This window comes from Mesoplodon densirostris, chromosome X (assembly GCF_025265405.1).
Source record: "Mesoplodon densirostris isolate mMesDen1 chromosome X, mMesDen1 primary haplotype, whole genome shotgun sequence".
NCBI classification, from domain to species: Eukaryota; Metazoa; Chordata; class Mammalia; order Artiodactyla; family Ziphiidae; genus Mesoplodon; species Mesoplodon densirostris.
Window position 1 is genome coordinate 89,261,186 of NC_082681.1, and position 27,375 is coordinate 89,288,560.

Consider the following 27,375-nt stretch of genomic DNA (forward strand, 5'->3'; position numbering starts at 1 on the left):
CCTTCAGGTCAGTTCTCATTTCACCCCTCACCTCTTGAAAAGTGCAAAAAGCCTGTATTCTGGGTCTCTCATTCTTAGCTATTCTGGCTTCTTATGATCCCTTGTCCAAGATGCAATAGTTACTTGCTGTGGTTTCACCAGGATATGCACCTTAACCCTTGCTGACCTACTCATTCTTCTAAAAATGTACCTGGTCCCATTCTCTTCTATCCCCACTCACTCTCTGCCCAGTGACTGTAGCTAATCTGATAAATGAATCAGGGTAATGTAATTGTAGGTGTTCAAATATGAATATACATATTAACTGTCCCAAGTAACTCATGTGTATTTTTTATAACATATTTCAGAAGAGAAGTGCCTTTGTGTTCACTGTTCCTTTGACCATATTCTCTGACAGCCCTACAAGATGTTTCCCTCCTGAATTCTTACAGATTTATTTTAAACCCTCAAGCTGAGGTTCTTCATTTCTCTTAATACAAAGGCACAGTAATCTGGTTGGTGTGGATCCTTCCAAAACAATATGATTTGAAGTTCTTTCCATACAGGTTAATATGGATCTACCCCATTCCCATTGACTGCTGCATTATGTTCCACAGTATAACTTATATCATAGTTTACTGTCATTCCCCTTTTGATAGACGTTTATGTTATTTATAATTTTTCATGATTATAATCAATGCTGAAATAAACATCTTTATTGTATATGCACCAACCTCTCTTTAGACACTCAAGTGAAATTTCTGGGACATAGAGTATTTGGTCTTTTTTGTAATAATAAACAAAGAAAAAATTTCCTCCAGTATGACTACCATTTTTTATCTTCAGCCAGTGGTGTATAATAATTACACATCTCCATATATTTTGCCAACACTTGTTCTTATGAAACTTGTAAATATTTTCCAGTCAAATGAGTGGAAAATTGTTCTCATTTTACTTTTTATTATTTATTTTTAAATTTTTATTGGAGTATAGTGTATTTAAAATATTGTGTTAGTTTCTGCTGTACAGCTAAGTGAATCTGTTATACATATACATATATACACCCTTTTTAAGATTATTTTCCCATATAGGTCATTACAGAGTATTGAGAAGTGTTCCCTGTGCTATACAGTAGGTCCTTATTTGTTATCTATTTTATATATAGTAGTGTGTATATATGTCAATCCCAATCTCCCAATTTATCCCTCCCCCCCTTTCCGCCCTGGTAACCGTAAGTTTGTTTTCTACATATGTGACTCTATTTCTGTTTATGAATAAGTTCATTTGTACCATTTTTTTAAGATTCCACATGTAAGTGATATCATATTTGTTTTTCTCTAACTTACTTCACTCAGCATGACAATCTCTAGGTCCATTCATATTGCTGCAAATGACATTATTTTGTTCTTTTTGAATTGAATTTCCATGATTAGTAGTGAGGTCGAACATTTTTTATAGGTTTATTGGCTATATAAAATCCATCTGTGAATTGTTAATTTTTTATTCATGTTGCATTTTTAAATTATCTGTATGATTTTTATATGTGCTAGACATAAATCTTGTGTTATATGTGGCTTCCTTAACTTTTTATGTTATCTTTTTCTGTTTAAATGTTTTTAATTTTCAGTAATATGGAACATATATCTATTATGAGACTTAAGACATTACTGTGTTTTTTTTTTCATGCTGGTATCCCCTCTTAAGGAGTGAATTTCTTGAGAGCATGTGTGTTTTATTTATGTCCATAACAACCAGCAAAAAGCCTGGATTATTGGTAGTTTTTCAGTCAGTGTATTTGTAGCATCGAGTTGATGATGCTTTTAACCCAAAGAGATGACAATGACTCTCAGAATAAATAAATGAGTAAAAAAAAATTTGGAGAAACTTATAAAGCTTGAGATTCCTTGTTTTATATAATTTGTAGTAATAATCCCTTTCTGTCAGCTCCAAGAGCAGTTACTCTTCAATCTGTTCTTCTAGCTCTTGGTCTTAATCTCTCACAGGATTTCCTCCCTTTTACCTTTCTCCCCAGCATCTCTCTGAGAGATGAAGTTTCCCAAAGCAGAATCAGCTTCCCAGATCCCCACCCAGGGGTGGTATTTGTAGAGGTAGCTTTGAAGTTTAAAGATGTCCCAATACCCTACTCTCTTGAATTCCTTCTCAGGAAAAAAACAAACAAGATGGTGAAGGGAACAGGGATGGGCAGGGAAACCTTACCAGCTGAGCCTGTATCATACAGGTTGATTCTCTGTAAGAAATATGTAAAAGGAGCACAGTCTCCATGCAGTCCCATTCAGGGACATGCTGAGTAGATTTCCAAGAATGGGGAGGGCCTCATGTACTTAGAGAAATTATTGTGTTTAAGACAGCCCAGCTTCCTTTCTTGCCCCATGCTAGTATAAAGTAGTTTCACCAAAATTTTACCCAGTTAAGGGAAAGAAAACGAGAATGATTTACTGGTGCCATGCAATACTGTGGAAACGTAAATGAAGACAAATTCGAGATAACAGCCGTGGATTCTGAAGTTTAAAATATTTTTTATTAATAAAAGTACAATAATCAAACGTAACAAGATTGCTTAGTTCCCAAACATACACCCTGCCTGGATGCCACAGAGGAAAAGTCCCATTGAGCGAGAACATAGTAGTCTCTAAGTGACCATGCTAACTGAGGCAGTTTTTGAGTATCTCCAGGGACCTAACAGGCTTGAATATGAGAGATTGCTCACAATCGTAGTCTCACAGCCATGTCGCTGGAGCAAGAACTAGTATAAAATAGAGAAAAAACAGGGTGCTGTTCTAAAGTACTGAAATAACAAGGCAGAGACATGAGTTATAAATACTAAAGCTTAATATACTGTTCTATAACTTCTTTAAACAAACAATGACAAAAAACAATCATTTCACTGCAGGCTCCTTTCCCCAACACAAAAATGAACAGTCAGTTTCTGGCACTGTTTTCCCGCTGTCTCCGCCTGTCAAAAAACAAGGATGGACAGCACTAGGGATTCTCTTCCTCTTTTTATTCAGAAATACAATGAAAACAGCACTGCATACAACATAGTTATAATGTCCAAAACAACTACTTATACTGATCCTGGGAAACATCTACTGGAAAGGAAGGAGAGTTTCTTAATAAACAAAATAGTGTCTCTCCCCCTGTTCCCAACCCACCACCAGAAAAAGAAATGGGAGGTAAAACCAGTATTTGAGAATCAAAGAAATATCCTGTCACTAGTATAAGTTCTATTCTCTTCCATTCCACTCCCACCCCAACCACCCCACCCCACTTCCCTTCGACCTATACTGTTCAGAATATAATAAGTGTGGAAAGACAAAATGTAACTGGTGAAGCTGGACTGGCCAAAGTTTGAAGGGCTGTGGGAGATTGCATCTGTGCTTCTGACAGGGGGACATGTAATGTGGTCCAGGCAGAGTGAGGAAAGGGGAAGAATACTGCTTTTACAGCAATGGATTTTGCCTACTTATTCCTTTAGACGCTAATATGCTTTGAGTATAGAAACAGATGAGAATCTTATAGCTAGCAATGAAGAGAATGTAGGGAAAGTGAGAGGAAGAGATAATATTACTTCCAGTGACCACTCTTCAATTATCCTTGTTACTTACTCAAATTTAGCTCTTTATCATCCAGGAAACCTAATCCTCTCCTTTTTCTAGGGTAAATATAGAGTACTATAATTATCATCATAATGGTAATCATAATATTTTGTTGTTCATTTAAGAATCACTTGTCAGTTTTGCCAACATCCATTATTGAGAATCCTCACAACAATCCTGTGAGGTAGGTATTTGGATCCCCATCTTACAGATGGGTTAACTGAGGCACAGAGAGGCTATGTGACTTGCCTAAGGTCAATAAAGTGAGAGATGGGAAAATATGGAAGAGAGGTAACTTAGGTTAGCACCTCTATTGTCAGAGAGCCATATTTACCAGTGAGAAAAGACAGTGCTAAGTGTTTCTTTAAATTGGGCACACCTACTTTCTTCAGTGTACCTATTTCTATATAGGTATTAACACACTAGGGAGGATCAATAGTTTCCCTTGGCTTATTAATGATTAGATCAATTCCCAATGGTTTTGATCTTTGGAAAACCTTTTGAGGGTAGGATACACCCCAAGTTCCTGGAACTCAGGTCATAGAAATCTCTAACTCCTGAATTTTGCAGATCACTTTGTTTCAAAGAGCTGTTAGAGTTCTAAAACTGTTACTATCATGTACATAAATACTGTGCTCTAGGTGTTCCCACAGGTGTAAAGGCTAACAATTCAGATACCACTATACAGGTACTCTGGAACTGAACAATTAAGTAAGTAGATGGCAACGTGTGGGAGCCAGGTTTCTCACTTTTGGAGTGGAAGGTTAGAGTGAACAAAGGCAAAAGGCTAGGATAAGATGATCCATGTGGTAAGGGATTGAAGTAGGAGACATCAGTATAAACTCATGTTTAGCTTAATAAAGATACGGATGATTACATACATAAATATTTGTAGATATCTGTATAGATATACATGGGTTAGTGTACACACATATATTTCCTTGCTCTGTCAGTTGAGATGACCTAGAAGCAAAAATACAAGAAGCAACAAGCATACCTAATGCCCAGATCTTCGTTTCTAATACAATTCTCCATTAAAAGAAACCAGGACTCCTTAAAGAAATGGTTGATTACAGGATTCGGCAAAAAAAAAATATACAAGATGAGTTTGCAGCATCTTGTAGTGCTGGAAAATAAAGGTGTGCTAAAAAAAAGATGGGGGTATGTCAAAAGAACATGGAAACCAACCCAAAAGAGTGCCCAATGACAAAAGCTGGAACAATCTGAGTGACGAAATAAGTTGCATTGGACTATAACCCAAAGTACAAAATAAATATCCATGAGTCCATACTGATACAAGAAAATTATTGCATAAATAAATAAATGAGGGAGAAAAGACAACTCTGCCATGCAGAATTCCAAATAATTTATGTAGATACTCACCCTCAGGCATGTAGTGCATAGCTAACCACTCCTTAAGTGTGGGCTGCACATAGTGATTTCCTTCCAAAGAGTACAGTATGGAAGGTGGGGTGGAATATAGAGGAGAAAGCTGACAAACACTATCTCAGCCAGGTGATCAAGATTAACATCAAGGGTATAAGTCATGTTAATATGATGTGATGAAAATGGCAGTTCACCTCTGTGGTCTTCCTCCCCCAAACCCATAAGCTCAGTTTAATCATGAGAAAAACATCAGACAGATATTAATTGAGGGACCCCTCGAAACTGCCAAGGTCATAGGAAACAAGGAAAGTCTGAGAAATTGTCACAACCAAGAGAAGCCTAAGGAGATATGACTACTAAATGTGATGTGGTATCCTGAACAGGATGCTGGAAAAGAAAAAGGATATTAGGTAAAAACTAAGAAAATCTGAATAAAGTTTGGACTTTAATTAATAATAATGTATCATTATTTCATTAATTGCAACAAATGTACATCTAATGAAAGATGTTAGTAATAGGGAAAACTGGGTTTGAGATATAGGGATACTCTCTGTACTACCTTCAGAATTTTTCTGTAAATCTAAAACTGTGTTAAAATAAAAATTTTATTTAAAAAGAATTTAAGAATTTTTTCTCACAAACTTTTCTGTCTTGCCCATAATGCATTCCACCTAATGTACTCAGCAGTTCATATTCTTCATAGTTTTTCCTGAATTTTCCAATCATAATTATCAATAGTAATGTTCAATTGCCAATCATCTACAAATGGAGGAATTCCACTGCAATAAATTCCAAGATATTATTTAACCCTATCGATCAAGGCAATTTTCCATGCCCTAGGCAACTGTCACATAATGGTGGTTAGCTGATGTGAGCACAGCAAATTCAATTAATTCCAAATGCTACCTAAGAAAGCCAGTTCTTTTCCATCTCACTATTTAGCAAAGTTCTACATGCTTTTGGTGTGGTACAGTATTATACTGTATTCGAGTACCTGTACTCCATGAAATGCTCTTAATGAATGTTGATATATTTCTTAAAGAACATGGAAATAATTTGTAAAGATTTTATCATTATTTGGAGGGAAGAGGGCAATAAAAATAGGATTAGAATTGTTTCCTGACCATAGACAATTAATAAAGCATTAACAAAACCCCTCATTACTTTGCAGGGAAAAAATTGAATAAAGGCTTAGAGATGTCAGGGATACCAATATTTGGAGTTCTAATTTGATTATCCTAGTTAGTACAACACTATGTTTTATAGTCTTTATTTATAAATAGATCATATGCTCCAATGCAAAAGATCCTGATGGGCACAGGTCAGTTATGAACTCTGGAAAAGGAGTCTCAAATCCAAACTCTGGAGAAAATGGGTAAGCCCTTAGACTCTACTGTGAAATACCATATCAACTACTCAATTATAAGCTTAACTTATGTATGATGGTAATTCACCTTTAACAACCTGTCTTACACCTGCATAGATGTCCCCTTTAACAGATTGGTCCTAGATATTTCCTAGTGCTTTAACAATTAGTCTACAGTGTGGAACTTGCACACCAAAAGTCAGGGTAAAACCTATATCAAAATAACAAGGCAAAAATAGTAAAAATCTACATATCATTTTGAAAAATACAGGTAGTCCTTAAATTTATGAGGGTTTATGGTCTGAAAAGACACTGTAACTTGAAATGAGGTAAATCAAACCTGAGATATTATAGAAAGTGTTAGAATAGAAAAACTGTGTTCCTAATGTTATATATCAACGACCACAAGCACATTTTACTTAACATTTAGTCAACTGTAAATGATTTTGTGAGTGGTCTAAAGTTTTCTGAAGCCTAACATATAAACTTGGACAAATACTGCAACCAATCATGTAAATATTTCTTTAATTTGGTTTAATAATGTGATCCCTGGGAGAATGGGTGTGCAGGTCTGTAAGGCCTCAAGGAAACATCTGGGAAAGGAATTTGACCCGTATTTGTTTCATTTGTAAAATATTAATGATGGGTAGGACTAGATAGCTAATAGGATCCCTTCTTGGTGCTAGAATTCTATGATTTAGTCAGACTAGGTGGCCTTGGGAAGTAATGACCTGAAGTATTCAAGAGAGACTGGTTGAATATCTGCCAAGGAAAAAGGGTACCAAATGAAGACAACCTTTTCCAGGAGAGAGGCTGTGTCCACAATTAAGTGATGCAAACCTCCCCTCCCTGACCCCAGGAGAGGAAATATGCCATGTGGAGGTAGATCTGAGGTCCAGGGCCTGGAACAGAGGGTTTTATGTCCCAGAGACTATTATAAAACAGTCTGATTGGGTAAGCAAATGTGTATATTATGCAACATGTTATAATGGCTAAAGTAAATGGCTTAGATGTTCATAGCAGTTGCAGAACAGCGAATTGCTTTCTGTTTGTCAGTTTTCACTAAAAGCCTCTTATAGATCCATTTGAAACATAGGAATGCATGCTAATAATGCCATGGACTTAACACATTTTTTTCTTCCAACCCCTCACCTCAGTATAACATGGTCCCAGTGTGTCATTTCTCATCATGCAATATGCGCATAACAGTTGCTTTATGTAAACAGAAGAATACACAGTACAGTGTGGCCTCTCAAGACATTGTCTCAACAGATTGCCATTTGAATGAGACTTGTGATTATAGCGCTTTTGATATCCTATCCAAAAAAAGTCCTCCTCTATTTGTTTTCAGGATCATCCTGGGTCTACTTGTTCCTGTCACTGCCCAACTTACTCTCCTGGAACACTTTTTACCCTACTGGCAGGTCGATATGTGCTTTGAATTTTTGTTCAAATTTAACAAAACAAAGAATGTAATTGTGCAGCAAAATCTTTAATCCTGAAGGAGGAGGAGGAAGAAGAGGAGGAAAAGGAGAAGGACAAAAAGATCCTTTCATTCCCTTTGATGGACTAAAGAAGCAAGAAGCACCAGCACTGTCTGAAAACCAAACTGTAAGAACAAATAGAATTGGCTTTACAAAACCTTGGAGCTTGGTATGGGACTCAGCTTATTCACTGAGAATGTGCCCTATACTCAGGACCCAAATCCCTGTAAATCTTACCAGCCAACTACAATGTTATGCTCTTTTCTGTCTAGGAACTTGAAAAAAGTCAATTTAGGACACTACAAACCACTTTGATGTAATGATTCAGAAATATGATAAGAATTCTATAAAACAAGAGGAAAATAAGAACAAAAAGCAGCGTATGTTTGTTCACAGCCTTGAATTTGATTCCTGTTTTCGTATTGTAGGAAAAATGTCCTATCTCATAACAGGGACAGGAAGGGGGCAACCATGGGTGCCGCATTGGAATTCAACCCATGCGGAGGTTGAAAAAACTGGTGACTAGTCAGTGGAGAAATGAAGGTGGAATATAAAGAGTCCCTATGGAAGATCAGCTATCTTTTCCTCCAGTTTCGTCAGCCTGGCTCAGTGAACTGTTCCAATCCCATCCCAGAGGCAAGCTGAGTCAAAGAGGAAAAGATGGTCATGATCCCACTGCGCGCACGTGAACACACACACACACACACACACACACAAGAAAGAGACCAGTGCAGCTCTTCTAGTGCAGTCTGTGCCGCTCATGTGGTGTCATGGCGCCGGCGGTGCAGAGACAGGTGGTCAGAGCGAGAAAAGCTACGATTGCAGTCTGTGCACCGGAAAGGCTTGATGCCTGTGTGCTTGCGGAAATGGCGGGTTAGCTCATCTGAGCGAGCAAATTTCCAGGAGCAGCCATCCCAGGTGCATTTATAAGGCTTCTCTCCTAAAAAAAGGAATATGACAAAACAAAGGGAGTCAGATGAGAGACGTTTGGATCCCGAAAAGATAACAGAGTACATAACCTTTTATAACGTCAAAAAATTAAGCAATCACTTTAAAGTCATGTTCTCTTTCACCTTTACTGAAGTCCCAAAGAGAAGCCACGATGGTTGAATGGAAAACACATAGGCTGTGCCTCAAACAGGCCTTTGCTTGAATCCTGGCTCTAGTACATAGTAGTTGTGTGACCTTAAATAATTCACTTCTCCCTGGCTGGATCTCTGTTTTTTCATCTCTAAAGAGGGATAAAAATATCTCACAAGGTTGTATGAAACATTTTATCCTTTAAACACAGCCAATAAATGAAAAAACTGGGATCAAAACCCAAATCTTTGACATTTTCCACTATACCACACAGTAGTAACTGTATTTTCTCCTCTAATAGCTCCCCAAAAGTAATAGTCTAAAATAGAGCCATACACACAGAAAGAATGTGCGGTTCACTGGAATGGGTCTTCAGCTAAGGCTACAGGCCTTTTTCTGTGAAAGATCAGAAACTCAGTGGCATGGAATGGGGTGAGGAGAAGTGTCAAGTCAAACTTTTTGAAATAGTTACATGCTTACTCTGTACCCCCAGGTTGCACCTGGGTTATATATGGAATATGTATGCTTTGGGTAGAAAACTATATGAAAAAGAAAAGTAATATAAAAAACATTAACACAGCATAACTCTATAATGGTGTATATGTCATATAACACATATTTATATACTCAGAATAAAGGCAATATCAACACACTTAAATGTAAATTATGAGAGATTTTTAAGAGTGAGTGAATATCTGGAAAGTGAGGATGAGAATGAGAAGAGAAGATGAGAATCAGGTGAGAAGAGAACTCTCTCTTTTTACTTTTCACCTTCCTGTATTGTTGGAATGTTTTAAAAATCATGTACCTGTATCTTATAATACAAATTTAAACATAAAAATGTAAGAAGCTATGAGTAAAAAATAAATATTAACTATGGTTAAGTTATGGGGTTAGGGTAATGATTGTTTTCTTTTTAATGTGTTTCTCTATTTCCCATCTTCTACGATGAGCATGTATAATCTTATAATCATAAATAAGAGATAATGTAGGTATTGGGTTGGCCAAAAAGTTCGTTCGAGTTTTTCTGTAACATCTTACGGAAAAACTCGAATGAACGTTTTAGTCAACCCGTACAAAATGTATTGGTATTTTAATGGTCTTTCTTACTTTGGCTCTTTCTTCTCTTCTCCTTATAAATACTCCAGAGCATTTTATTTTATGTTGTTCTAAATTCTGGTGGCAATCTGGTTTGCATATGCTGTTTTGCAACTTACTGCTCAACACTTATCAGTCCTCCTAAGTGCTTACTAATTAACTGTACAGCTTTCAAACAATGGGCAACAGAATGGAATTCACTCTGACTCACAGTTGCGGACAATACCAAGGCAACTATTTTGAGGATGAAAGATGTCAATTACTGATCATTTCAATACACAGAAATTGCTGCATTAGCTGCTAAAAAGAATGAGATAGAGTTGGATGTAGTGAGAACAAAAGATGGCCAATGAAATGTTATAAAATGAAAAGAAAATGCTACTGAATGGCTATGCACCACACACATACACACACACAGAGTAGGATCCCATTTATGTTCCCTAAACTTCTCTACCTTTGTGTCTCTGTGTCTGTCTCTCTGTTTCTCTCTCTCTCCCTCTCACACACACACACAACCCCCAAACAAAGAGAAAAGATCTGGAAGACTACACAACAAATTACCAGTGGAAAGGAGAATGAGACTGTAGATGGTGTTTAGTGTGTAAATGGGATTTTTCAGTTTGGTCTATATAATTCTATTCCATCTCCACATCTCCAAACACTGCTATACATTTTGTTACAATCTCTCACGAATTTCTCCTACTTCTATCTTCTCTACAATCAAATGAAGAAAATTTGACTTGTAAAGCAGTGACACCCTGTGGTTATAAGAGCTCATTGCTAGAATACACAGATTACAGAATTCAGCAAGGAGACCAATTTTTCCTATTGCCAAAGCTGTTACCTTTTATTATCATTGAACAGGCTCCTGTTTGTGCTAATGCACTTCATGTGGCACAACTCAACTCATGACCTTCATCAGTACATCATCGATATTGAAGAACAAAACATACATAGGGAAAATAATTAATAATATAAAATGTACATATTAGCCATGTGACAAAGTATGATATAAGTTCCAAGGCTTAATAATCTGTGAGCTAGTGTGAAGGCATTAAGCTTGAAACATGGGTAAGTTTAGATGGGTAGAACAGTAGGTGAAAAGCAACCCAGTCAGTTGGGGGCATGGGCTGGTAGGAAGTACCATAACTGATACATGGGGCATGGGATCAGCCATCCTGAATTCTGTAAAAACGTTTACAGAATTTCCATGAGATGGTCCCTATTACAAAGGCCAGACTAAAGAATTTGGATTTCAGCATGAAATGTAGTGACATACCAAAGAGGGGGGCAGTGAGAGTAGTCTGCCTCAGATATAGGCAATAAGGGGGATGCATTGATTATAAAGAATTTTAAAACAAAATAAACTAAATGCTTGCTCTTTGTTATCATCATGTTCCAGTTGTAAGCCAATGATAAGATACTCCTTCGGGCTATGACAGCTCCCACTGCCCTGTCCCTCTTGGTACACCACTGCCAGAGGGCAGTGGTTGGGGGGTGGGGGGAGTGTGCAACACTAAACATTTTTGAACTCGAGAGTGACTTGATCAAATCTGAAAGTTGAAATGGTCTAGCCATGATATGCAAGATGGATTACAATGAATATAAGGCTACTGGTGTAATCTATTGTCTGACACACACAGGTACTCAAATCATTTATTGATTTGATGAAGGAATCAAGAATAAAAGTAACAGAAGATTGAAGTAAATAAAATCAGAAATAAGAGAAGAGACATTACAACGGATGCCCCAGAAATAAAAAGGATTATAAAGGACAATTATAAACAGTTATATGCCAACAAACTAGATAACTTATAAGAAATGGATAAATTCCTAGAAACATAACCTACAAAAACTGAATTAAAACATAGTAAGCCTGACTAGATCAATAAAAAATAAGGAAACTGAATCAGTAATCAAAAATCTCTGAACAAAGAAAACCCCAGGACCAGAGGTCTTCACAAGTGAATTCTACAAAACATTCAAAGAATTTATACTAATTCTCCTTAAATCTTCCAAAAAATGGGAGAGGAGGGAACACTTCTAAACTCATTCCATGAGAAGAACATCACCCTGATAACAAAACCAAACAAAGCACAAGATATGAAAACAATAGGCCAATATCCTTGATGAATATACATGCAAAAATCCTCAATAAAATCCTAGCAAACTGAATTCAACTGTACATTACAAAGATTATAGGGGGCTTCCCTGGTGGCGCAGTGGTTGAGAGTCTGCCTGCCAATGCAGGGGACACGGGTTCGTGCCCTGGTCCAGGAAGATCCCACATGCCGTGCAGTGGCTGGGCCTGTGAGCCATGGCCGCTGAGCCTGCACGTCCGGAGCCTGTGCTCCACAAAGGGAGAGGCCACGACAGTGAGAGGCCCGCGTACCGAAAAAAAAAAAAAAAAAAGGTTATAAGGCTTTCCTCGTGGGGCAGTGGTTGGGAGTCCGCCTGCCGATGCACGGGATGCAGGTTTATGCCCCAGTCCGAAAGAAACCCACGTGCCGCGGAGCGGCTAGGCCTGTGAGCCATGGCCACTGAGCCTGTGCGTCAGGAGCCTGTGCTCCGCAACGGGAGAGGCCATAACATTGAGAGGCCTGCGTACAGCAAAAAAAAAAAAAAAAAAAAAGATTATACACCATGATCAAGTTGGACTTATCCCTGGGATGATGCAAGGATGGTTCAATATACTTAAATCAATGAACGTGATAAAACACATTAACAAATTTAAGAAAATATCTGCATGATCAACTTAATAGATGGAGTAAAAGCACTTGAAATAGTTCAATATCCATTCATAATTAAAATGCTCAACAAAGTAGATATATAAGAACTTCCTTCAACACAAGACATACATCACAACAGCTAGCATCACAACCAGTAGCAAAAAACTAAAAGCTTTTGTCCTAAGATCCAGCACAAGGTAAGGAAGCTGACTCTTCCCCTTTCTTTTCAATGTAGTACTGGAACTCGTAGCCAGAGCATTATACAAAAAGGGGAAATAAAAGGCACCCAAGATGCTCAACATCACTAATTATTAGAGAAATGCAAATCAAAACTACAATGAGGTAACACCTCACACTGGTCAGAATGGCCATCATTAAAAAGTCTACAAAAAACAAATGGTGGAGAGGGTGTGGAGAAAAGGGAACCCTCCTACACTCTTGGTGGGAATGTAAGTTGGTACAGCCACTATGGAAAACAGTATGGAGTTTCCTTAAAAAACTAAAAGTAAAGTTGCCATATGATCCAGCAATCCCATTCCTTGGCATATATCTGGACAAAACTAAAATTCAAAAAGATACCTGCAACCCCTCTGTGCATAGCAGCACTATTCATGATAGCCAAGACATGGAAACAACCTAAATATCCATAGCCTGATGAATGGATAAAGAAGATGTGGTACATATATACAATGGAATATTACTCAGCCATAAAAAAGAATGAAATAATGCCATTTGCAGCAACATGGATGGACCTGGAGATTATCATACTAAGTGAAGCAAGCAAGAGAAAGACAAATACCATATGATATCATTTATATGTGGAATCTAAAATGTGACACAAATGAACCTATCTGTGAAACAGAAATACATTAACAGACTTAGAGAACAGACTTATGGCCAAAGGGGAGGGAGCATGGGGGAGGGATGGATTGGGAGTTTAGTGTTAGCAGATGCAAACTATTATATATAGAGTAAATAAACAAGGTCCTACTGTATAGCACAGGGAACTATATTCAATATCCTGTGATAAACCATAATGGAAAAGAATATAAAAAAGAATGTATACGTATGTATAACTGAATCACTTTTCTCTACAACAGAAATTAATGCAACATTGTAAATCAACTACACTTCAGTAAAAGAAAGGCACCCAAAACAGAGAGGAAGAAAAAGTTACCTTCATTTGCAGATGATATGATCATATATATAAACAACACCAATTTTTTAAACATCTTTATTGGAGTAAAATTACTTTACAATGATGTGTTAGTTTCTGCTTTATAACAAAGTGAATCAGTTATACATATACATATGTTCCCATATCTCTTCCCTCTTGCATCTCCCTCCCTCCCACCCTCCATATCCCACCCCTCTAGGTGGTCACAAAGCACCGACCTGATCTCCCTGTGCTATGCGCTATGCGGTTGCTTCCCACTAGCTATCTATTTTACGTTTGGTAGTGTATATATGTCCATGCCACTCTCTCACTTTGTCACAGCTTACCCTTCCCCCTCTCCATATCCTCAAGTCCATTCTCTAATAGGTCTGTGTCTTTATTCCCATCTTACCCCTAGGTTCTTCATGACATTTTTTGTTTGTTTGTTTTCTTAGATTCCATATATATGTGTTAGCATACAGTATTTGTTTTTCTCTTTCTGACTTACTTCAACACCAAATTTTAAACAAACAAAAACTGATCTAATTAAAGGATTTAGAATTAATTAAAAATTCAGTAAACTTGAAATATACAAAATCAAAAGAGAAAAATTATTCATGTTTCTAAACACAAACAACAAAGTATCTGAAACAGAAATGAAGGAAAGAATACAATTCAAAATAGCTACAAAAATAATAAAATAGTTAGGAATGAATTTAACTAATGAGGTTAGAGACTTGTACACAGAAAATTATACAACAACGATGAAGGAAATTAAAGAAGGTACACACATCTTTCCATCTGGAAAGATATCACGTGTTCATGAATTGGTAAAATTAATATTGTTAAAATATCCATAACTCAAAATGACCTACAGATTCAATGTGACTCCTATCAAAACCCCTGGTTTGATACACCCCTGGTGTTCTTTACAGTAATAGAAAAGAGAATTCTAAAGTTCATGTGGAACTGCAGAAGACCCTGAATAGCCAAAGCAATTTTGATAAAAAAGAATAAGGTTGGAGGCATTCCAAGTCCTGATTTCAAAATATATTACAAAGCTACAGTAATCAAAATAGCAATGTACTGACATAAAAATAGAGATATAGTCCAATGGAATAGAGAGCTCAGATAGAAATACATGCATCTACAGTCAATTGATCTTCGACATCGTGTCTATAACAAACAATGGGAGAAGAATGTCTTTGATTAATGGTGTTGGAAAAACTGGATATCCACATACAGAAGAATGAAATTGGACCCTTATCTCATATCATATACAAAAATAAACCTAAAATGGATTAACATCTAAAATGTAAAACCAGAAACCATAAAATTACAGAAGTAAACATAGGGGGAAGCTTCTTTCCTTTATTGAAGTATAATTGATTTACAATGTTGTGTTAGTTTCAGGTGTAGAGCAAAATGAAGTGAATCATTTCACTGTACACCTGAAACTAATACAACATTGTAAAAAAATATATATACACACATATATTTGAAGTTATATTTATACATGTATATTTCTTACCAGATTATTTTCCGTTACAAGTTATTACAAGATACTGAATATAACTCCTTATACTATGCAGTATATCCTTGTTTCTTATCTATTTTAAGTATAGTAGTTTGTATCTGTTAATCCCGTAAGTCTAAATTATCCCTCCCGTAATCCTTTCCCCTTTGGTAAACATAAGTTTGTTTTCTATGTCTATGAGTCTGTTTCTATTTTGTATAGAGATTCTTTTGTATTACTTTTTAGATTCCACATGTAAGTGATAATATTCTCTAGGTCCATCCATGTTGCTGCAAATGGCAATATTTCATTCTTTTTTATGGCTGAGTAATATTCCATTATATATATACCACATCTTCTCAATCCAATCCTCTGTTGATGGGTAACTGTTTTTTTTCCATGTCTTGGCTATTGTAAATAGTGCTGCTATGAACATGGGGTGCACATATCTTTTCAAATTAGAGTTTTTATATTTTCTGGATATATAACCAGGAATGGGATTGCTGGATCATATAGTAGCTTTACCTTTAGTTTTTAAAGGAATCTCCATACTGTTTTCAACAGTGGCTGCACCAATTTACATTCCCACCAACAATATAAGAGGGTTCCCATTTCCTCCACACCCTCTCCATTTATTATTTGTAGATTTTGATGATAACCATTTTGACCAGTGTGAGATGATACCTCATTGTGGTTTTGATTTGCATTTCTCTAATAATTAGCAATGTTGAGCATCTTTTCATGTCCCCGATGGCCATCTGTATGTCCTCTTTGGAGAAATGTCTGTTTAAGTCTTCTGCCCATTTCTCGATTGGGTTGTTTGTTCTTTTGATATTGAGTTGTATGAGCTGTTTGTGTATTTTGGAAATTAACCCATTGTTGGTTGCATCATTTGCAAATATTTTCTTCAATTCCATAGGTTGTCTTTTCATTTTCTTTATGATTTTCATTGCTGTGCAAAAGAATTTAAGTTTAATTAGGTCCAACTTATTTTTGCTGTTTTTCCTTTTGCATTGGGAGACTGACCTAAGAAAATGTTCCTATGATTTATGTCTAAGAATGTTTTACCTATGTTCTCCTCTAGGAGTTGTATGGTGTCATGTCTTATATTTAGGTCTTTAAACCATTTTGAGTTTATTTTTGTATATGGTGTGAGGCAGTGCTCTAATTTCATTGATTTACATTAAACTGTCCAACTTTCCCAACATCACTTGTTGAAGAGACTGTCTTTTCTCTATTGTTCCTTCTTGCCTCCTTTGTCATAGATTAATTGACCATAGGTGTGTGGGTTTATTTCTGGGCTCTCTATTCTGTTCCACTGAGCTATATGTATGTTTTTGTGACAATACCACAATGTTTGGATTCCTGTAGCTTTTTAGCATAGTCTGAATTCTGGAAGGGCTATGCCTCCAGCTCTATTCATTTTCCTCAGGATTGCTGTGCCAATTCTGTTTTTCTGTAGTTCCATACAAATTTTAGGATTATTTGCTCTAGTTCTGTGAAAAATGACATGGGTACTCTGAGAAAGATTGCATTAAATCTGTAGATTGCTCTGGGTAGTATGGCCATTTTAACAATATTAATTCTTCTAATCTAAGAACATGGGATATCTTTCCATTTCTTTGAATCCTCTTCAATTTCCTTTATGAATGTTTTATAATTTTCACGTCCTAGGTTTAGATTATTCCTAAAGTTTTTTGATGTGACTTTAAATGGTATTCTTTCATTGTCAGTGTAAAGAAATGCAATAGATTTCTGTATATTAATCTTGTATCCTGCTAACTTTCTTAATTCATTTGTTAGTTCTAATAGTTTTTGTGTGGAGACTATAGGGTTCTCTCTATATATAGACGATCATTTCATCTGCAAATAGTGACAGTTTTACCTCTTCTTTTCCAAGTTAGATGCTTTTTATTTCTTTTTCTTGTCTGATTGTGGTGGCTAGAAATTCCAATACTGTGTTGAATAGAATTGGTGAGAGTCGGCGTCCTTGTCTTGTTCCTGAATTTAGCTTGAAGGCTTTCAGTTTTTCACCATTGAGTATTACATTGGCTATGAGTTTGTTATAAATGGTTTTTAATATGTTGAGAAACATTCTCCCTATACCCACTTTTGTGAGTTTTTATCATGAATGGATGTTGAATTTTGTCACATGTTTTCTCTGCCTCTATTGAGATGATCATGTGGTTTTTGTCTTTCCTTTTTTTAATGTGGTGTATCACACTGATTGATTTGCAAATGTTGAATCATCTGGAATGAATCCAACTTGATTATGGTGCATGATCCTTTTTAGGCATTGTTGGATTTGGTTTGCTAGTATTTTGTTAAGGATTTTTGCCTGAATATTCATCAAAGACATTGGCCTGTAATTTTCTTTTTCTTTTTTTGTAGTGTCTGGTTTTGGTATCAGGGTGATGGTGGCTTCATAGAATGAATTTGGGAGTGTTCCATCCTCTTAAATATTTTTTGGAATGGTTTCAGAGGGATAGGTATAATCTCTTCTTTGTATGTTTGATAGAATTCCCCAGTGAAGTCATCTGTTCCTGGACTTTTGTTTGAAGGAAGTTTTTAAAATTACATATTCTATTCCACTTTTAGTGATTAGTCTGTTCAAAGTATCTCTTTCTTCTTGAATCACTTTTGGCAAGCTGTATGTTTCTAGAAACTTGTCCATTTCCTCCAGGTTGTCCACCTTTTTGGTACATAACTTTTCATAGTATTCTCTGGTAATTATTTTTATATCTGTGTTATCAGATATTTCTCCTCTTTCATTCCTTATTTTATTTATTTGGGTCCTCTCTCTTTTCTTCTTGTTGAGCCTGGCTAGAATTTGTTGATTTTGTTTATCTTAAAAAACAAACAAACAAAAAAATCCCCAAAAATAGCTCTTGGTTTTTTCCTTTTTTCCTTTTTTTTTTTTTTTTTTTTGCAGTACGTGGGCCTCTCACTGCCGTGGCCTCTCCCGCCACAGAGCACAGGCTCCAGACACGCAGGCTCAGCAGCCATGGCTCACGGGCCCAGCCGCTCCATGGCACATGGGATCCTCCCGGACCGGGGCATGAACCCGTATCCCCTGCATCGGCAGGTGGACTCCCAACCACTGCGCCACCAGGGAAGCCCAGCTCCTGGTTTTGTTGACCTTTTCTATTATTAAAAAAAGTCTATTTTATTTATTTCCCCTCTAATCTTCATTATTTCTTTTCTTCTGCTGACCATTGGTTTTGTTTGCTCTTCTTTTTTGAAATTCTTTTAGGTGGTAGGTTAGTTTGTTTATTTGATTATTCCTGCTTCTTGAGGAAGTCCTGTATTGCTATCAACTTGCCTCTTAGAACTGCTTCTGCTGAATCCCATAAATTTTGTAAGGTTGTGTTTTCATTTTTGTTTGTCTTTAGGTATTTTCTGATTTCTTCTTTGCTTTCATCTTTGACCCATTTGTTATTTTAGTAGCATGTTTATTTTCCTCATGTTTGTTCTGTTTCTGTTTTTCTTTCTGTGTTTAATTTCTAGATTCACACTGCTGTTGTCAGAAAAGATGTGTGAAATCATCTCCATCCTCTTAAATTTATGAGGTTTGTTTTGTTACCTAGTATATGGTCTACCTTAGAAAACATTCCATATACACTTGAAAAGAATGTGTATTTTGATGTTTTGCTTTGTTTTGTTCTTTGGATATTGTGTCTTGTAGATATCAGTTAAGTTCAACTGGTCTACTGTGTCATTTAGGACCTCTGGTGCCTTATTGAATTTTCTGTCTAAATGATCTGTCCATTGATGTCAGTGGTTATTAAAGGACCCTACTATGGATGTATTACTATCCCTTTCTCCCTTTATGTCCCTTAATATTTACTTTATATATTTAGGTGCTCCAATATAAGGTGCATAAATTTAACAAGTGTAATATTATCTTCTTATATTGATCCCTTTATAATTTATGATGTCTTTCTTTTTTTTTCTTTATGGCTTTTTAAAAAAAACCTACAACCAGGGCTTCCCTTATGGTGCAGTGGTTGAGAGTCTGCCTGCCGATGCAGGGGACACAGGTTCGTGCCCCAGTCTGGGAAGATCCCACATGTCCTGGAGTGGCTGGGCCCATGAGCCACGGCTGCTGAGCCTGCATGTCTGGAGCCTGTGCTCTGCAATGGTAGAGGCCACAACAGTGAGAGGCCCGCATACCACAATAAAAAAAAAAAAACCTACAACCAAGTATACTCTAACGAGCAAGGCTCTCATTCACATTCGATGGAGAAATCAAAAGCTTTACAGACAAGCAAAAGCTAAGAGGATTCAGCACCACCAAAGCAGCTTTACAACAATTGCTAAAGGAACCTCTCTAGGCAAGAAAGACAAGAGAATAGAACAAATGAGGAAGGGAAGAAAAAAAAGACCTGCAAAAGCAAACCCCAAACAATTAGGAAAATGGCAATAGGAACATACATATTGATAATTACCTTAAATGTAAATAAATTAAATGCTCCAACAAATAGACATAGACTGGCTGAATGGATACAAAAACAAGAGTTATATGTATGCTGTCTACAAGAGACCCACATCAGACCTAGCAACACATACAGACTGAAAGTGAGTGGATGGAAAAAGATATTCCAGGCAAATGGAAACCAAAAGAAAGCTGGGGTAGCAATACCCATATCAGACAAAATAGACTTTAAAAAAAGGTTGTTGCAAGAGAGAAGGAAGGACACTACATAATGATCAAGGAATCAATCCAAGGAGAAGATATAACATTTGTATATATTTATGCACCCAACATAGCATAATATCAATACATAAAGCAAATACTAACAACCACAGAAAGGGAAATCAACAGTAACACAATAATAGTGGGGGGATTTAACATGCTACTTACACCAATGGACAGATTATGCAGACAGAAAATTAACCAAAAAACTCATGCCTTAAATGACACATTAGACCAGATAGACTTAATTGATATTTATAGGACATTTCATCCAAAAGCAGTAGAATACACTTTCTTCTCAAGTGCATGTGTAACATTCTGCAGGATAGACCACACCTTGGGTCACAAATGAAGCCTTGGTAAATTTAAGAAAATTGAAATGATACCAAACATCTTTTCCAACCACAATGGTATGAGATTAAAAATCAATTACAGGAAAAAAAAACTGTAAAAACACAAACACATGGAGGCTAAACAATATGCTACTAAATAACAAGTAGATCACTGAAGAAATCAAAGAGGAAATCAAAAATACCTGGAAACAAATGACAATGGAAACATGATGTCCCAAAACATATAGGATGCAGCAAAAGCAGTTCTAAGAGGGAAGTTAATAGTGATAAAATCCTACTTCAAGAAACGAGAAAAATCGCAAATAAACAATCTGACCTTACTCCTAAAGCAACTAGAGAAAGAAGAGCAAAAGAAACTCAAACTTAGAAGGAAAGAAATTATAAAGATCAGCGCAGAAATAAATGAAATAGAAAGAAAATAGCAAAGATCAATGAAACTAAAAGTTAGTTCTTTGAGAAGATAAACAAAATTGATAAAACTTTATCCAGACTCACCAAGAAAAAAAGGGAGAGAATTTAAATCAATAAAACTGGAAATAAAAAGGGATAAGTTACAACTGGCACCACAGTAATACAAAGGATCATAACATACGACTACTAGCAACTATATGCCTATAAAATGGAAAACCTGAAAGAAATGGACAGGTTCTTAGAAAGGTAAAACCTTCGAAGACTGAACCAGGAAGAAATAGGAAGTATGAACAGACCAACCACAAGTAATGAAATTGAAACTGTGATTAAAAATCCTCCAACAAACTGAAGTCCAGGACCAGATGGCTTTACAGGTGAATTCTATCAAACATTTAGAGAAGAAACACTTAGCTTTCCCAAACTCTTCCAAAAATTGCAGAGGAAGGAACATTCCCAACTCTTTCTATCAGGCCAATATTAACCTGATACCAAAACCAGACAAAGATATCACAATAAAAGAAAATTACAGGCCAGTATCACTGATGAACACAGACGCAAAAATCCTCAAAAAAATACAAGCAAACAGAATCCAACAACACATTAAAAGAATCATACACCCTGATCAAGTGGGATTTATCCCAGAGATGCAAGGATTCTTCAATATATGCAAAACAATCAATGTGATACACCATAGTAACAAACTGATGAATAAAACCCATATGATCATCTCAATAGATTCAGGAAAAGATTTTGACAAAATTCAACAATGATTTACGATAAAAACTCTCCAGAAAGTGAGCATAGAGGGAACCTATCTCAACATAACAAGGGCCATATGTGACAAACCCATAGCAAACATCATTCTCATTGGTGAAAAACTGAAAGCATTTCCTCTAAGATCAAGAACAAGACAAGGATGTCCACTCTCACCATTATTATTCATCATAGTTTTTAAAGTCCTAACTATGGAAATCAGAGAAGAAAAATAAATAGAAGGAATCCAAACTGGAAAAGAAGTTAAAATGTCACTGTTTGCAGATGACATGATACTATACATGGAAAATCCTAAAGATGCCACCAGAAAACTTTTAGAGCTAATCAATGAATTTGGTAAAGTTGCAGGTTACAAAATTGATACACAAAAATCTCTTGCATCCCTATACACTAACAATGAAAGATCAAAAAGAGAAATTAAGAAAACAATCCCATTTACCGTTACAGCAAAAAGAATAAAATACCTAGGAATAAACCTACCTAAGGAGACAAAAGCCCTGTCCTCAGAAAACTATAAGATACTGATGAAAGAAATCAAAGATGGCACAAACAGATGGAGATATATAAGATATTCTTGGATTGGAAGAGTCAATATTGTTAAAATGACTATACTACTCAAAGCAATCTACAGATTCAGTGCAATTCTTTGTAAATTACCAAAGGCATTTTTCACAGAATTAGAAAAAAATTACAGTTTGTATGGAAACACAAAAGAGTACAAATAGCCAAAGCAATCTTGATAAAGAAAAACAGATCTGGAGGAATCTGGCTCCTAGTCTTCAGACTATACTACAAAGCTACAGTAATCACGACAGTATGGTATTGGTGTAAAAACAGTAATATAGATCAAAGGAATAAGATATAAAGCCAAGAGATAAACCCATGAACCTATGGTCACATAATCTATAACAAAGGAGGCAAGAAAAATCAATGAAGAGAAGACAGTCTCTTCAATAAATGGTGCTGTGAAAACTGGACAGCTACATGTAAAAGAATGAAATTAGAATGCTCCATAACACCATACAGAAAAATAAACTCAAAATGGATTAAAGACCTGAATGTAAGGCTGGACACTATAAAAGTCTTAGAGGAAAACAGGCAGAACACTCTTTGACATAAATTGCAGCATGAAGTTTTTTCATCTACCTCTTAGAGTAATGAAATTAAAAAGAAAAATAAACAAATGGGATCTAATTTAACATAAAGACTTTTGCATAGCAAAGGAAACTTTAAGAAAATTGAAAAGACAACCCACAGAATGGGAGAAAATATTTGTAAATGAAACAATTGACAAGATATTAATCACCAAAATATACAAACAGGTCATAGAGCTCAATATCAAAAAAATAAATAACCCAAACAAAAAATGGGCAGAACATCTAAATAGACATTTCTCTAAAGAAGATATACAAGTGGCCAAAATGCACATAAAAAAAGATGCTCAACATCAGGAATTATTAGAGAAATGCAAATCAAAATTATAATGAGGTATTAACTCACACCATTCAGAATGGCCATCATCAAAAAATCTACAAACAATAAATGCTGGAGAGGATGTGGAGAAAAGATAAGCCTCCTACACTCTTGGTGGGCATGTAAATTGGTACAGCCACTATGAGAACAGTATGGAGATTCTTTAAAAAACTAAAAATAAAACTACCATATGACCCAGCAATCCCACTCCTGGACATATACCCAGAAAATACCATAATTCAAAATATACATGCACCCCAATATTCATTGAAGCAGTATTTACAATAGCCATGACATGGAAGCAACCTAAATGTCTTTCAAAAGAGGACTGGATAAAGAAGATGTGGTACATATATGCAATGGAATATTACTCAGCCATTAAAAATAATAAAATAATGTCATTTGTAGCAACATGGATGGACCTGGAGATTATCACACTAAGTGAAGTAAGTCAGAGTAAGACAAATATTATATTACATCACTTATATGCAGAATCAAAAAAATGATACAAATGAACTTATTTACAAAACAGGAATAGACTCACAGATTTAGAGAATGAACTTTTGGTTGTCAAGGGGGAAAGGTAGCAGGGAAGATAGTTAAGGAATTTGGGATTGACATGTACACACTGATTTATTTTAAAAAAATAAATAAATTATCAGAAGTAGTGTTCAAAGCATTACTAATAAAATGCTAAGTGAACTTATGAAAAGAACAGATGAATACATTAGAATTTCACTAGAGACTAGAAAATATTTTAAAAAACAGTCAGTACTGAAGAATATAATAACTGAAATTAAAAATTCACTAGAAAAAAATAACAGCAGACTAGGTGATATAGAAAAATGTGTAAGTGATCTGCAAGGTAGAATAATGGAAATCACCCAATCAGGACAGCAAAAAGAAAAACAATTTTAAAAAATTAAGGTAGTTTAAGGGACCTTTGAGACAATATCAAATGTTCTAACATTCACATTATAGGGCTTCCAGAAGGGGAAAAAGAGAGAAAGTGTCAAAAATGAATTTAATGAAGTTGCAGTGGAAAACTTCCCAAATGTGAAGAAGGAAACAGATATCCAGGTACAGAAAGCACAGAGATTCCTAAACAAGATGAATGCAAAGAGACTCATACCAAGACATCTCATAATGAAAATGGCAAAAATTAAACACAAAGAGAGAATTCTAAATGCAGCAAGAGGGGGATTGATCAAGATGGAGGAGTAAGAGGACATCGAGCTCATCTTCCCCATGAACACAGAAAAAATTCAACTATACATGGAACAAGTCACATGGAAAGCTAGCTGAAAACTGGCAGAAAGACTCCTATACAACCAAGGCTGTTAGAAAAATCCACATGTAGTGTGGTAGGAGGGAAAGAAAAGTGATTGGGTCAAGATCTGTGCCCCTGGGAGGGGCCTCAGAAGGAAGGGGAGAATGCACAGGCAGACACCAGCCCTTAGAAATGAGCCATGAGAGTCACAGATTGGGTACCCAAGTCCCAGACTCCTGAGCAGAGATGAGCTCACTTGGTTGGTTGGAGGAATGATTGGACTAACAGGAGGGCTGTAGGAAGCCTGGACTTCACTGGTGATAAGCACGTGTGTATGTTGGCTTGCCTCTGAGGCAGGATGGACAGAAGACTGATGTAATGGTTGCCAGGTTTCCATGGCCTTCTCTGCATGCATCCCAGCCTGAGCCCAGCAAATGCTTTGGCCTGCTCACTTCTGGTCACAGCGCTGCACTGGATCTAGGGTTGCCATGACCAGGAAGAAGACTTGGCTGTAGAATGCAGAGGATACTGATTCCCAGAGGAGAGCCTGTGTAGAGTGGTGGTAGCTATTGTTAGTGCTTACTCAAGCAGTGCATCAGATGTAGCCCAAAACTCTGACAGTGGCCACCCTACCACAGCTCATGCCCTGTATATGTTGAGAATCCCCACAGGACTCCCACCTGCCCTGCCTTATGATTCCACAACTGGGTGGGTGCAGCAGAAGCTGGGGTCTAAATCAGCTGTGAGGGACAAAGGGAACTTCCATCCACTGCTGTGTCTGAGCCAAGCAAGGCAAACAATTGTGGGTTCCTCCACAGGCAGTAAAATGGAGATAGCTTCAACCTCTGTCTGTAGCTGACCCGAGCCTAGAGCTTGCACAGAGTCACATTGCTTCAGCACTCTGCCCCTCTGGGGCAAGGACCCCAATCCTGGGAGAAGGGAAAACACACACTTAAACAGAGACAGCTCAGGCCTTACCCTCAGGGCTTCTGCTCCAGCAACATAGGATCAGACCCCACCCCTGATAGGGCCATGATGGCTACTGAGCAGAGGGGAAGTTCCACCTCACACCCAAATCCATCTCTAGCTTCTCCATCTCCAGCCCCACCAAAGTGATAGCTGCCAGCACACCCTGGGGAAAGAAATGACTTGCATCCACATCAGATCCAGCTCTTCAAGCAAAGGCATTGGGCACACACATTCTGTACAGGGCACTCCCACATAAGAACACCCCTTCAAGAAATTAATAGGTAACTGTTTCACCTAAATTAATAGAGACAGAGAAAGTTAAGCAAAATGAAAAGGCAGAGGAACTGCTCTCAATCAAAAGAGCAAGAGAATATACCTGAAAAAAATGAATAATGAAACAGAAATAAACAATTTGACAAATAAAGAATTCAAAGCATTGGTAACAAAAATGTTAAGTAAATTAGGGAAGATTATAGATGAACACAGTAAAAATTTTAACAGGTAGAAAACATTTAAAAAGCCCCATTCAGAAATGAAGAATTAAATAAGTGAAATAAAAAACACACTAGAAGGAATGAATAGCAAATTAAGTGATACATAAGAACACATAAGTGATCTGGAAGGTAGAATAGTGGAAATCACCCAATCAGAACGGCAAAAAGAAAAACAAATTAAAAAATAAAAGCAGTATAAGATATCTGGGATAACATTAAGCTTACCAATGTTCACATTATAGGGGTCTCAGAAGAAGGGAGAGAGAAGGGGATTGAAGATGTATTTGAGTAAATTATGGCTGAAAACTTCCCAAACTTAAAGATGGAAACAGATGTACAAGTACAGGAAGCACAGAGGGTACCAAACTAGATTAACCCAAACAGATCTACACCAAGATATACCATATTTGTACAAACAATAAAAGTTAAAGACAAAATTATACAGGAATCAATAGAAAAACAAAGTCATATACAAGGGAACATCCATAAGACTATCAGCTAATTTCTCTGCAGAAACTTTGTAGGCAAGAAGGGAGTGGTATAATATATTCAAAGGGTTGAAAGGGAAAAAAACCCTGCAACTACCTAGCAAGATTATCATTCAGAATCAGAGAGACAAAGAACTTCTCAGACAAGAAAAAACTAAAAGAGTTCATCAATACTAAACCTACCATAAAATAAATATTAAAGGGTCTTCTCTAAGTGGAAAAGAAGTAAGAATCTATTGTAAAGGGAAAATCCCACCAGGAAAGGCAAATATATAGTAAGGATTGAAGATCAACGAATTAAGTAAGACAGTATAAAGTTAAAAAAAAGACAACAAATTATAAAAGCAGCTATAACTATATAAACAGTTAAGAGATAAACATGAAGATGTAAAATATGACTTCAAAAAAATTGAAATGGGGCCTCCCTGGTGGCGCAGTGGTTAAGAGTCCGCCTGCCGATGCAGGGGATACGGGTTCGTGCCCCGGTCTGGGAGGATCCCATATGCCGCGGAGCGTCTGGGCCCGTGAGCCATGGCCGCCGGGCCTGCGCATCCGGAGCCTGTGCTCCGCAACGGGAGAGGCCACAACAGTGAGAGGCCCACATACCGCAAAAAGAAAAAAAAAAAAAAATTGAAATGTTGGGGAGGGAAGTAAAAAATGTGGATTTTTAAGAATGTGTTTGAACTTAAATGACTATGAGTTTAAAAGAGTAGATATAGTTATAGATCAACATATATGAACCCCATGCTAACTACAAATCAAAAACCTATGGTAGAGACCCAAAAAATAAAAATAAGGGAATACAATAATATTACTTAAAAAATCATCAAACCACAAGGGAAGAAAAACAGAAGAAGAAATGAACAGAGGAGAACTGTAAAAACAAAGAGAAAACAAGCAATAAGATGGGAATAAGTACATACCTATCAATAACTACTTCAGATGTCAATGGACTAAATGCTCCAACAAAAAAATATGGTGACTGAATACCAAAACAAGACCCATGAGTATGCTGCTTACAGGAGACTCACTTCAG

At 36.6% G+C, this 27,375-nt stretch overlaps 1 protein-coding gene across 9 annotated transcripts in view; it reads right to left on the bottom strand.

Annotated features, from left to right (window-relative positions):
- Positions 1-5,514: 5,514 nt before the first annotated feature.
- Positions 5,515-27,375, bottom strand: part of KLF8 (KLF transcription factor 8) — a 346,775-nt gene continuing 324,914 nt past the window's right edge. For 8 of the 9 annotated variants that reach the window (XM_060087557.1, XM_060087553.1, XM_060087556.1 and 5 more), the window contains one exon: positions 5,515-8,772. In XM_060087557.1, the coding sequence (XP_059943540.1) occupies positions 8,591-8,772 (182 nt within the window). In that variant the 3' untranslated portion in view covers positions 5,515-8,590. Of the gene's footprint in view, positions 8,773-8,905; positions 9,064-27,375 lie in introns of all 9 variants that reach the window. The other variant, XR_009530891.1, reaches the window with a different exon arrangement.